Here is a 12,500-nt window from a genome sequence, read left to right as displayed (position 1 = left end):
TCATTGTACAAGACATTGACGAATTTATCCTTCCGTCGTTTTCAGAGGATAATATATGCTCCATACTGAAGGTAATCTCATTTTTTTTCGTTGGATGAGAGGTTTAAGTTACGAACTGTGCAAGCTGGATGTGGGGTTCCTACCTCCCATAGTGGGCAGGGAGGTATTTGCTGTGTCTTCTATCCCCTTTAACTATGTTTTCCAATTTCTTTCTGTCTTTGTCTTGGAGTGAGCTTGCTTGGTTTTGTCCTGACCTTGGCCGGAGTCCTTGGCTGGGAGGGAAACAGTCGAATGTATAGTTATAGATAGTATGCAGATGACGTCACTCAGGCCTTTGTTATTGTTTTTGCCATCCGCGTTTGTGAGTTGTTCTCACTACACTGTATTAACCAGACTATAAAAGTTCATGGTTACACAGAGTTTGTGTGTTGGTCCGTTATACTTCCGGATGGCAATGTTGTGAACTCCTTGGCCAAGCGCATTCTATCTATAACATAACGATGACTACGGTGTCAGGCCATAACTTTACGAAGGCCACGGTTCTAGTGTCAGGCTATATGTTAACGATGGCTACGCGAGAACCCACTAGGACTTATTGTCTGACGTCATTTTTGAGGTTTGTGTAGCATCTAGTGAGATATCATTAGTAGAGCTCAAGGAAACAAGTTATTCAATTGGTTGACATATCGAATACGACTCACGCACGGCGGTTCAAATGAACTGAAATCGTGAATTTCGGTATGAACAATAGGAATACTTGACTCTGATACACTCTGTTGATTTCCATTCATAAAATGTGGACGGTCCTTAGCTGCCTGCTCATTGGGCGTGACGACAATCGACTAGTGTCTGATTCCCTCTTCATCTTCAATATCTTTAAACTATTGCACATTTTATAACATGTATATCTTTCAAACTACTACAAATAATGAAGTTTATATTATACAGTTGTATGCGTATTTTTGTGCCCCACACACTGATGTATTTTTTGGATAAGTAAAAACAAGAAATATCCTGAAAAATGGGAGGTTAGCAATGCTGTTATTTTTTGATAAATTTATCATAATTTCGATTAACTCATTAATTACATAAAAACAAACGATTGCCATCCGAGTTTATGAGCAATGCTCACTGAACGGTATTAACCTGACAATAAACGTTCATGGATACACACAGTTTTGTGTGTTGGTCCGTTATACTTCTGGTTAAAAATGTTGTGAGCTTCTTAGCCAAGCGCATACTATCTATAACAGCGTTGACACTTCAGCACGGTTTTCTCGAGAACTCTTCGGGATATGCAGAAAAGTTCGAGGAAACTGTGTTTGAGTTAACCGTGCTGGAGTGTATCGCCTTACAAGTGTCGTGTTCCGTCCAATATGTTAAGCCTTGCTGTTCATTAGCGTTCACTTGTAAAGCTCTTTGAGTACGTTTAGTGGATATTGCTCTATATAAATGCTCTTTTTTTTCGTTTTAATACTACTCATACTTGGAATCAGGTGTGAATGAGTACTTGGTAATAATAGGTAATGACGGATATTATAAGAGGGTTAGTACAAAAGGATGCATAGCTTGTGGGTTGTACTGTATAGAAAAGGAATATGTTTCCGTATGACCTATTTGTTTTCTTTATAAATATAAACCACATACGATAGATAGCATGTTTTTAGTTTACATGTTACACTCTACACGACTAATTTTTCTCTTTTTTTTCTTCTCCATTCACAGGTTTGAAAAAAAAAACAACACCCAAAAGAATAACCATATATCATGGCGTTCCTCTTCAACTGACGAATCGTCAATGCAAACATCGTCAATGCAAACATCGTCAATGCAAACATCGTCAATGTAAACATCGTCAATGCAAACATCGTCAATGTAAACATCGTCAATGGAAACATCGTCAATGTAAACATCGTCAATGCAAACATCGTCAATGTAAACATCGTCAATGCAAACATCGTTATCACTGGCATCGCCCCTACGTTAATTGGACATTACGCTTTTATAAAAAAGTTCAAAGTTTGTTGGGAATTTTAATCAACGCTTTTCATCATCTTCGTCCACTTCATCATCATCATCATCATCATCATCATCATCATCATCATCATCATCTTTATCGTCATCATCATCATCATTGTCATCATCATCGTCATCATTATCATCATCGACCACAATGGTGTTTGCAATTTTGTCCAGTAGAAAAGGATTTCGACTGTTTATCGTAATAGCCACTCTCTCCATGGTTGGATTTTTCTGGACTGTACATCTAAGGTAAGTCTATGTTATTGTTCATCCGAATATATGTGGAGAAAAGAGATGCATACAAGAAGTGTACCGTTTATTAAGGGGCGGTTTGGGTCTAATTATTAGGAACCTCCTTCAAAGATATTTTATTATCTTAGAAATAATATAATTAAAGTGCAATTTCTCAAAATAGACTAGACGTCTAGATCTATAAAGACAGGAAACGCACAGTCGAAAAGGGAACAGGTAATCAGAAAAGTATGAAAAACTGAACGCTATTTTGATATTCATTCAATCTGTCATTTTTAGGGGTATGGGATACTGTGTCAAACATTTCTCAGAATCAATTCAATGAAATTGTCTGTAAATTTCCAGTTATCACCTGAGTTAATGCATTATTTCACCATATTTGAAATTTTTTGATAAGGTATGTGAATTTGAAATAAAATCAATGTTACACATTTTTAAACATCAATTTAGTTATAACATTTTGATTTGCAACTTTGTAATATTCTAATAAAAATCCCCATAAGCTAAAGTTGTAAAATATTTCGTTGGTGACACGAAATGCTACAATATTATAAGATGGAAGAATATGGAAGACATTCCTTCATTAGATTTTGTGGAACGTTTGCCTCAAGATTGTTATATTTTTTTTATGCCTGAACCCCACATTAGGTCGCAAAACGGGTATCAACTCAGATAATTTATATTGTTCACCATTTTTTAAAAAATACATATAATGACGATACAGAATGATTATAACCACACAATATTGGTAATTATAGAGGATATGGAAGTTGTTTCTTCATACGATTCAGAGACATGAACGTGAGACCAAATAACGACCATTCAAGTTTTGTCTTTCACAGTAATATTTACATTGTCACAACGGAACTATTTTTACTTCATGTAATGAGAAAGATAAAGATTTGAGCAAGTGTATATGAAAGGTACAGGATAAAGAAAATAAAACCATACCAAAAATGTTATGGTAGCCCGTCTGACCAGTAATCAGAAGGTCTGAGATCCGATCCCCAGTCGAGGTAGACTGATTATTTGGGATAGGTTTTTTTCTTGTATTTTTCTTTCTTGCTTTGTCTGGCACCTTTCTTTTCTTCTTCTTCTTCTTCTTGTGGAAAAGCTCCAATATTGTCGAGGATCACTCCACAGTTTGTAAGGAATTACATTGTAAACTTGTTAAAAATCTCTGCACATAATACTAATAAAAAAGTAGAAAGATTATAAAGTCACGACGTGAACTCTAGCAACCACGTGAAGGCAGAATCAGAAGAAGAAGAAAAATATCGACCTCACCTGGGATCGATCTGGGTCCCTTTGCATGTGAAGCGAGTGCTCTCTAATTGAGCTATCGGGAACCTCAATATATATTTTCCATTTCTGTAAAATTCTAACTTTTTCCTAACTATTAAAATGAAATTGTGTTTGTTTTTCTTTCTCTTCAAATCCAGACTGTCTCTCAACAATGCGAAAGTACGTATGCTTCAGGTAGGGTCATTGTGCGGCTTTTTGGTCTAGTGGCATGACATTCGCCATCGGATCGGAATGCCCTGGGTTCGAGTCCCGGTCTGCTCCGAACGGTTCTATAGTTGAATCAGTAGTAACGGCTCTGTACCAACATTCCCAATGAAAAGCGCTTTCAGTACATTTAGTGGAAATTGTGCCTCTATAAGAGCTCAAGTTTTTTGTTGGTTTTTTTTTAAATATCACACTTGAGATAAGCGAAAAAATGTGGGCAATCCCCTCCCCCCCCCCCACCCCCTCCCGGCCCCCCACACACAATCCTATGTTATGTGTCAATATACATTGTGATGACAATTGAATTATGATCAGAGATACAAAATTTTTGATTTGGGATTCTTACGAAATGACATCCATTTATTAAAATTTTAAAATATAGATTGCCAAAATGTTAAAATGAAGAGCTTAAATCGGACATTTTCTAAGCGTTTTGTTCACTCCAGTAAAAATTGTAATATCGCATAAAAGGCGTCATGTCTCGTCCTAAATGTGAAGTGTTGCATGTTGTTGGCTTGGGACTCCTTGTAAAGTGCTTTGAACTTGCGGCTGTTGGTCTTATGGTATGACACTCGTCTTTGGATTGGAAGGTCCTGGGTTCGAGTCCCAAGCCGATTATAATTAAGTCCTTAGAAAAGGCTCTTTACTCACATTCTCTGACCGTACTCTACTCAGGTATAAAATGAGTACCTGGCCTTTAACAGCGTTGCCTCTGTCAGAAAAAAATGCAACATCGCCTAGGCCTAACAGGCGTCATGTCTCTTCTTAAACGTGTTTCTGTTGGCTTGGGACCCCTTGAAAATCGCTTTGAGCACGTTCAGTGGATTTTGCGCAATAGAAAAGCTAAAATCTTTTTTTTTAATTTTTAAAAGTTACAAACAATTGTTTTTGTTTTATAAGTATTTCATGTCAGATCACCGTGAATGTGGCACACAAAGCGAGAGAGAGAGAGAGAGAGAGAGAGAGAGAGAGAGAGAGAGAGAGAGAAAGAGAGATCGATAGAGAGAGTGAGAAGGAGAGTGAGAAATGTATATATATATATATATATATATATATATATATATATATATATATATATATGTATATATATGTTAAATGGTATAAAGAGTTTCTGACCCATAGACCGCAATGTGTAAAATTGGGTGAACATATCTCCAACAAAAGAACGTTGTCGAACGGATGTCCCCAAGGCTGCGTGAGTTCCCCAATCCTGTACATCTTATACACCAACGACTGCAGACCATCCTTTGAAAATTGTTTTATAGTGAAATATGCAGATGATACTGCTATTCTTGGCTTATTCAAAGATAAAGTTACCGAACAGAATTATTTCAAACAAATAAATATAGTCACCGATTGGTGTAAACAAAATCAGCTTGAATTAAATGTTGAAAAAACGAAAGAACAGGTGTTTGGTGTAAAAAATAAAAACGACTTAAAGTGTGTGGCGATCGGTAAAGATGATGTTGAGATAGTTGACTATTTTAAATATTTAGGAATAACCATTGATAGTTCCCTCAATTTCTCTCAACATATTAATATAATATCTAAGAAAGTTGCCCAAAGATTATACATCCTAAGGAAATTGAGAACAGTTCAAGTAAGGAAGAAAACTATGTTAAGAGTTTATGACTCATTGATTAAAAGTGTAATTGCGTTTGGCTGCACCATATGGTTTGGAGGATGCCGACTTAAAGATAAATCAAAAATTTCAAAATCTATCAAAGAGGCATCAAAAATAATAAACCATCCCCTTGATGGAGTAGAAAGAATTCATGGAAAAGCAATAGAAAGGAAAACATTCTCAATTACCAACAATAAAAAACATATTTTATACCATGAATTTAGTATTTTACCATCTGGGAGAAGTTTTTGTCAGATTAGATGTTGAACTAACAAGTATAAATCAACATTCGTTCCATCAGCAATAAAAATTTTGAATATTTCATATGGTACAGAAAAAACAAGGGTTGATTCGTTGACTGATTAACTGATTAATTTATTTAATGTAAGATTAACTGACCAATTGATAATGATGATAATTTCTGGTGTCGAATTGCCACAATCGTAACAAATTGAAAACGAAATGAATATGTTTATGTTGTGTATATCGCACGTGTGAAAGAAAGAGAGGAAGAGAGAGACAGAGAGAGAAAGGGAGAGGGAGAGAGAGAGAGAGAGAGAGAGAAAGAAAGAATGAGAGAGAGAGAGAGAAAATAAGTAGGAGTTAAATATCTGTTCAATGTTACAGTTAGCGTTTAACGTTAGAACAAGTGTAAAATGACAAATTGCCATATTTATGGACAATAAAGATCTATTATTATTATTATTATTATTATTATTTATTATTATTATTATTATTATTATTATTATTATTATTATTATCATTATTATTATTACTATTATTATTATTATTATTATTATTATATTATTATTATTATTATTATTATTATTATTATTATTATTATTATTATTATTATTATTATTATTATTATTATTATTATTATTATTATATATTATAAAAACAAAAACCATGAAATAATAGTGCTCAACTTTTTGATAAAAGGAGCTATTTATAAAACATTTCAAGTATAATTATGATCAACTTCTACACTATTGTTTCGAGCGTTTGCTCTCATCAGGAAGTAGAAGTGAAAGTAGATTGTTGCATTTTTCGTACTTTCCTAGCTTCGTGTTTATGGTGGTTTGTAATTACATAAAATGTATTTGTTTCTATGTCTGCATGAGGATGTTAGTTCGAGAGATTATTGTCCATGTAATGCGGTGTTGTATGTTTTTTTCTTTGAGGTTCCAAATGTGTTCGCTTAGTGTAGTAGAATGTCGTTTGTGTATGCTTTTGGAGGAAGATTTATGCAGGTTATATCTGGTTTTGAATGAACACTCAGTGAGGCCAATGTATGTTTCTTGTTTTGGTGTGTCTGGGCGTGTAACTGTGGATTGATAAATAACGTTTTGAGTCAGGCAATTGCCGTTTAGTGGGCATGTTGCCTGGGTCCTGCAGTTGCATTTTTATGTAATTACGAACAACCATAAACTCGAAGCTAGAAAAGTACGAAAAAAACAACAATCTACTTTCACTTTCACTTCCTGATGAGAGCGAACGCTCGAAACAATATTGTAGAAGTTGACCATAATTATGCTTGAAATGTTATATGTATATATATATTATATATATATATATATATATATATATTATATATATATATATATATAATATTATATATTTATATATATATATGATGCTTACTTTCAAAATATAATTCTTTGGCTATCTTTCTTTCTTCTCTTTCAGTCAATCAACCCAATAAACCTTTATCCTACTCCCATATTTCCAATCAACATCCCGGAAAGAGGACGTTACATCCGGGTGGGCCAGCTGGAGGTTGCGCTAGTTACAGCTGTGTATTACAATGACTTCCCGGCAAAGGGAGGATTCAACGTGTTTCTTAACGGATGGGCGAGATACAATCATTCTGTAGATTTTAAGTGTTGTTTTCTGAGTAACGTTAATTATAATAATAATATAGTGTTGGTAGAGACAACGGCATTTCTTTATCACATGTACAGTCAATGGAAAGTCGACATGCAAAGTGCCGAATTTTCATGTTCAATTTCCAAGAAACAGCTGAAATCATTATCCATAAACAGGATAGCAAACTACGTATTTTTTGCTGAAAAGAGTTGCAAAGACATGTCCAATCAGGCTCTAAAACTCGAGTACAGAAAAACGATTCCGAATTCGGTGGGAATGTGTTTGAAAATCTCTTACGGTTACGTCAACCCTGAACTGATGGTCGAGTGGTTTGAGTACCAGAGATTGATGGGGGTTAACAAAGTTTACACGTTTTTGGCCAAGGATCTAGGACAGGAAGCAAAAACAGTTTTTAATTACTACCAGTCTATTGGGTTTTTGGAGGCAGATACGATACATCCAGCACCAAGAAATAGTAATTACTCTCATCTCATTTTCACTTGTTTTGGTATGCTTACATGTAGGCCTTCTTCTTCTAGTAGTAGTGGTAGTAGTAGTAGTAGTAGTAGTAGTAGTAGTAGTAGTAGTAGTAGTAGTAGTAGTAGTTGTAGTAGTAGTAGTAGTAGTAGTAGTAGTAGTAGTAGTAGTAGTTGTAGTAGTAGTAGTATTAGTTGTAATAGTTAGTAGTAGTAGTAGTAGTAGTAGTAGTAGTAGTAGTAGTAGTAGTAGTAGTAGTAGTAGTAGTAGTAGTAGTAGTAGTAATAGTAGTAGTAGTAGTAGTAGTAGTAGTAGTAGTAGTAGTAGTAGTAGTAGTAGTAGTAGTAGTAGTAGTAGTTTTAAGAGCCACGATGCCCTTGGACCCTGAATCTATCCCGTTTCTGTATAGTGAAAAGGACAATAGCAATTGCCTGCTATAATTTCGATAGGACGCTATTCTGTCGATAAATACTTTCCGCAAGACATAAAAAAATCAGCTACCCAATCACTGCTGGGTGGAACTGGTGGGGGGAGGTATGAAAAATAGCTATACTGCGCCGGGGATCGAACTTGGTCTCTTTACGTGTGAAGCGAGTGGTCTACCAACTTGTTTTTAGTTGGGTTTTTTTTTTTGTTGGTAGCGCAATAAAAAAATATGTGTTCAAAGAGCTTTACAAAGGATTTTCAGTTAATGACAAAACTGAGCATGTAGTGCTAAAACGTAAGTTTCTATATATCGCAATATCTATTCAATGTGCTCAAAGCACTTTACACTTGGGGTCCTTAACCAATTGTAACACGTAGCATGTAGAAAGAGAAGTAGTGAGAAGTACTCATAAACATGGATGGCAAATAACAATAACAAAGACTAGAATGACGTCATCTTCGTTCTATCTATAAACATTTGAGCGTGCTCCACCTGCATTGCTGTCTAGGTGAGACTTCTACGTGATCTCAAAGTCCATTGGTGGAATGCTCTTGAAATATACATACTCTGTTCTCTTTATGAACCAATCCCGCTTTGTCTTACTATTTCGTGGGAGCTTTAATTGTAATTCTAGACTTTTTTGCCTGTCCCATTTCCCTCATTTTACCTGCTCTTTTTAATTCCCTGGCTATTTCAGACGGCACCAATCGAGGATTTAGGCTACCGAGATGGGAAGAGCAGGCATGGGTAGATGAAGTCATGGCAATCAACGACTGCAAACACCGGATGGCAGGGCTGAGTTATATCATTGTACATGACATCGATGAATTCATTCTACCAGCGATGCCAAGCGACAATATTTACACAATACTAAATGTAATCTTAAAGACTTAACTGCTTTATTTACTATAGAAAACCATGCTTTTAAAAATTTGGCCAGAAAACTCGTCCTTCAAATATCGATCGATTTAAATGACTTGCGTCTTGACAAACACTCTCAATTTTAGGACTTCGCGGATTCCAGATTTTGAGAGTTTTTGCCATGATGAGAGTCATTTAAATCGATCGATATTTGAAGTACGATTTTTATAGCCAAATTTTTAAATAGCTTTTTTTTCTTCTTCTTCTTCTTCTTCTTCTTCTTCTTCTTCTTCTTCTTCTTCTTCTTCTTCTTCTTCTTCTTCTTCATCTTCTGCTTCTTCTTCTTCTTCTTCTTCTTCTTCTTCTTCTTCTTCTTCAATGGTCGTAGTAGGAAAGTTGAAACCTTCAGACAGCACTGAGGGCCTCCGGATGACTTGAGAATGTTTTAATGGCCTCCAGACAGCTTTCCTAGGCCTCCGGACGGCAATTAGTTTTATCGATTGAAATAAATGCCAACACAAGGAGCTTTCTGAAAGCCTCCCTTTCGGACAACCTGGAAAGCAGAGTTCAGAGGGCCTCCGGATGACTTGAGAATGCTTTAGATGACCTCCGGACGGCTTCCCTAGGCCTCCCAACGGCTCCTGGCGGCTCCGGACGGCAATTAGCAAGATCCTGTAATTCTTATCACTACCTAACATACACTCTTTCACTCGTTCTTATGTTTATAAGCCATCAACGTTGGCGCGCGTAGAATCTGAATCAATCGTTACGATCGAATCGAAATGAGATTCTGCACACGTCACTTCAAGGAGTCGGCATAGGTGATCTAAAATTGGGTTTGCAATACTCGAAGATCCAAATCGTTTACTAAACAATACCTGTTTGAAACGTTGGCCACATTTATATCATTTCATATTGTTCTTTTTTATAACCTATCCTGTCTTTTTATTACGAATTTATTCACTAATTTATTGTTCTCTACAAACAGAAAACATGCACCCAGTTTCCTACTGCAGGCGCTTTTGAGTTCGACTCTCATGTCACTCCCCTAGACTGGGGTCCGACCAGGTTATCTCCTCTACACGTATGTACAATCTTTTTCCATCCAACATCTTATATCGCATTCAATAGAGCTAAATTGATACATTGTAGCCCAATAACTTCAACAAAAAGTACTCGCGGGAAAAATCCATTTTGCCATTTCCTTCTGCCCTGATGACGCAGTAAGGTGCAGAAACAACGTTGTAGGGAATTAAAATCTAAGGTTGCAAACATATGCATGTTGGCTCGCGGATTTTGTGAAAATTTCAACTAAACGCATTGCATCATTAAAAGAGTGCAAGGATATGCGACCAATAATCTCAAAACAGTTCAATATCTGGTTGATTTTATTGATGTAATGCTCCTAGTTAAGATAAACTCTTCATAACATCCGACAGTCGGATATAACGTACCAACCAGTGGCGGCTGGTAATAGTGGTCAGGGTGGGCAAAGACCAGGTTTTTTAAAGTTACGGGATGATTTAACACACTTGAAAAGCCCTTGATTTACTGAAGGGAAGTTATGCTGATAAAACTTAAATTTGATTCTTGGGATTCTTCGCGCTATGATTAATTCCGATGTGTTTCATGTCTATCGTGAATCATTTTGCACTTCACAATCCATAAAGCAGGATACGCTCCTGCTAATTTTCCCCCACCTCCCCTTAACCTCTCCCATGATCCCACGTCCGTAGCCGTCCCCGTCTCGTGTACGACCGTGTGTATGTCTGGCCGCTGTCTAGGCAGGGCAAGAAGGCAAGAATCTCTGTTCAGCCCGACTTGAACTTTGGCCCTATAAACAATACCTAGAATTTGTTGATAAACGGAATTACATAATTTAAATATCGCTTGATTTTGGTGATACTATTAAGCAAAATATGCCTTTAGGAAAATCACAGTTTGGTATTAACGTTATTTATTAACTTTTTCATCTATTCATTTTTTTCTCTGTTTGTTATTTTAAAAAATAATTAATTAATCAAATAATATTTATTGATTGATCCACTAACTGAGCTGTCGATATCCATATGTTATGATTTAATAACCAAATTATTGTTCATTTTCACTAGATACTGCGAACAACAAACCGCACGACGTTTATGAACTGGGATGGCGCTGACAGAAATACCAGATGGGGCTTTATTTCAGATAGAATTTTCTTTGCAAAGAACAACGAAGTATGGCCGAAAGTCAACTATCAAACGTGAGTTAGAAAATTCGGGCGATGATGATGATGTTGACGAAGATGATGGTGGTGGTAGTGGTAGTGGTGGTCGTGATGGTGGTGTTGATGGTGGTGGTGGTTGTGATGGTGATGGTGGTGGTGGTGGTGGTGAAGATGATGGTCATCATGATGATATTGGTGGTGGTTATGGTGGTGGTGGTGCTGCTGCTGCCGCTGGTGGTGGTGGTGGTGGTCGTCGTCGTCGTCGTCGTCGTCGTCGTCGTGATGGTGGCGATGGTGATGGTGATCATGTTGGTAATGGTGGTGGTGTTGGTAATGCTGGTTGTCACAAGAGAAAATTATAACGATAAGGCATTTTCCAGCTGACAGGCAATTAAAGACCCTAGTGACGAAGACGCACATTTCACACCTATATGAGAAATTTCTCAAACTCCTCCTATATCGGAAAACGAAAATTAAGTTCGAACATCTGACAGACTCGCCCAACACACTATCTTCAAAACAAAGAATCATAGGGGAATTTACAGGACGAGCTAGCTTTATAAAACCTGCAATTTACAACACGACATTCTCTCCAACAATAATCTCGACAAGGACAGATGTGTTTTTATCCTGTTCAGTGGTGTGATATTCAATAATGAGGGGCGAGTGAATTACATTGAGCTAACTTCCTTAAATGTCTTTCTAATCTATAGTCTGTATCAACAGCTTTTTCTGCATACTTTGACGTCTCTATTCCTATGAGGTTGATATGCATGATGTCATTACGACTATGTTACATGTAATATGAACATATTTTAATACCACGGTTTCGCTAGTTTGTTTATCTAGCGCAGACCGTACTTCTTGAGGCCAGAGTACCTATCAGTTGTTTTTTTTTTCATTATGTCTGGGCGTCAGCATTATATATAGAAAGAAGACGAACACGGAGAAATCTGACGGTCTCTTTATATTTATATCATACCAGTTTTCCATCCCTTCCTGGTTTGGCCATTTGTTTCACCACATGAAGCAGAAAGATGGTCAGTTCGGCTAAGGGCCTCAGCTGCTACCAAGATAAGAATCACAAAGAAAAAATATTGTAGTTTTGTTTTGTTTTTTCATCTTTTGTTAGTGCCCAATGATCAATCATAAACATTAAAAATATAAAACATAATAAAATATAAATACGTATCATACCATTGAAATCAGAATTAATCCGACTTAATTTAATGTCAATTATAAGTGGGACT

The 12,500-nt window shown here is 36.4% G+C and overlaps 1 protein-coding gene and 1 long non-coding RNA gene across 2 annotated transcripts in view; both read left to right on the top strand.

Annotated features, from left to right (window-relative positions):
* The window catches only part of LOC144958253 (uncharacterized), a 20,483-nt gene extending 18,222 nt beyond the window's left edge, over positions 1-2,261 (top strand). The window contains exons 2-3 of the long non-coding RNA XR_013642386.1: positions 1-71; positions 1,726-2,261. The exon at positions 1-71 is cut by the window's left edge and continues 111 nt beyond it. This is a non-coding gene — a long non-coding RNA (uncharacterized LOC144958253). The remainder of the gene's footprint in view (positions 72-1,725) is intronic.
* Positions 2,174-12,500, top strand: part of LOC144958252 (uncharacterized) — an 11,797-nt gene continuing 1,470 nt past the window's right edge. Inside the window, exons 1-6 of the mRNA XM_078890096.1 lie at positions 2,174-2,271; positions 3,717-3,738; positions 7,097-7,796; positions 8,878-9,056; positions 10,030-10,125; positions 11,153-11,286. Coding sequence (XP_078746222.1) covers positions 2,174-2,271; positions 3,717-3,738; positions 7,097-7,796; positions 8,878-9,056; positions 10,030-10,125; positions 11,153-11,286 — 1,229 coding nt within the window. The remainder of the gene's footprint in view (positions 2,272-3,716; positions 3,739-7,096; positions 7,797-8,877; positions 9,057-10,029; positions 10,126-11,152; positions 11,287-12,500) is intronic.

The sequence above is a fragment of the Berghia stephanieae genome, chromosome 12 (assembly GCF_034508935.2).
Source record: "Berghia stephanieae isolate SIO BIC M18660-M18661 chromosome 12, UCSD_Bste_1.3, whole genome shotgun sequence".
Taxonomy (NCBI): domain Eukaryota; kingdom Metazoa; phylum Mollusca; class Gastropoda; order Nudibranchia; family Aeolidiidae; genus Berghia; species Berghia stephanieae.
This window is presented reverse-complemented; position numbering and strand designations above follow the sequence as displayed.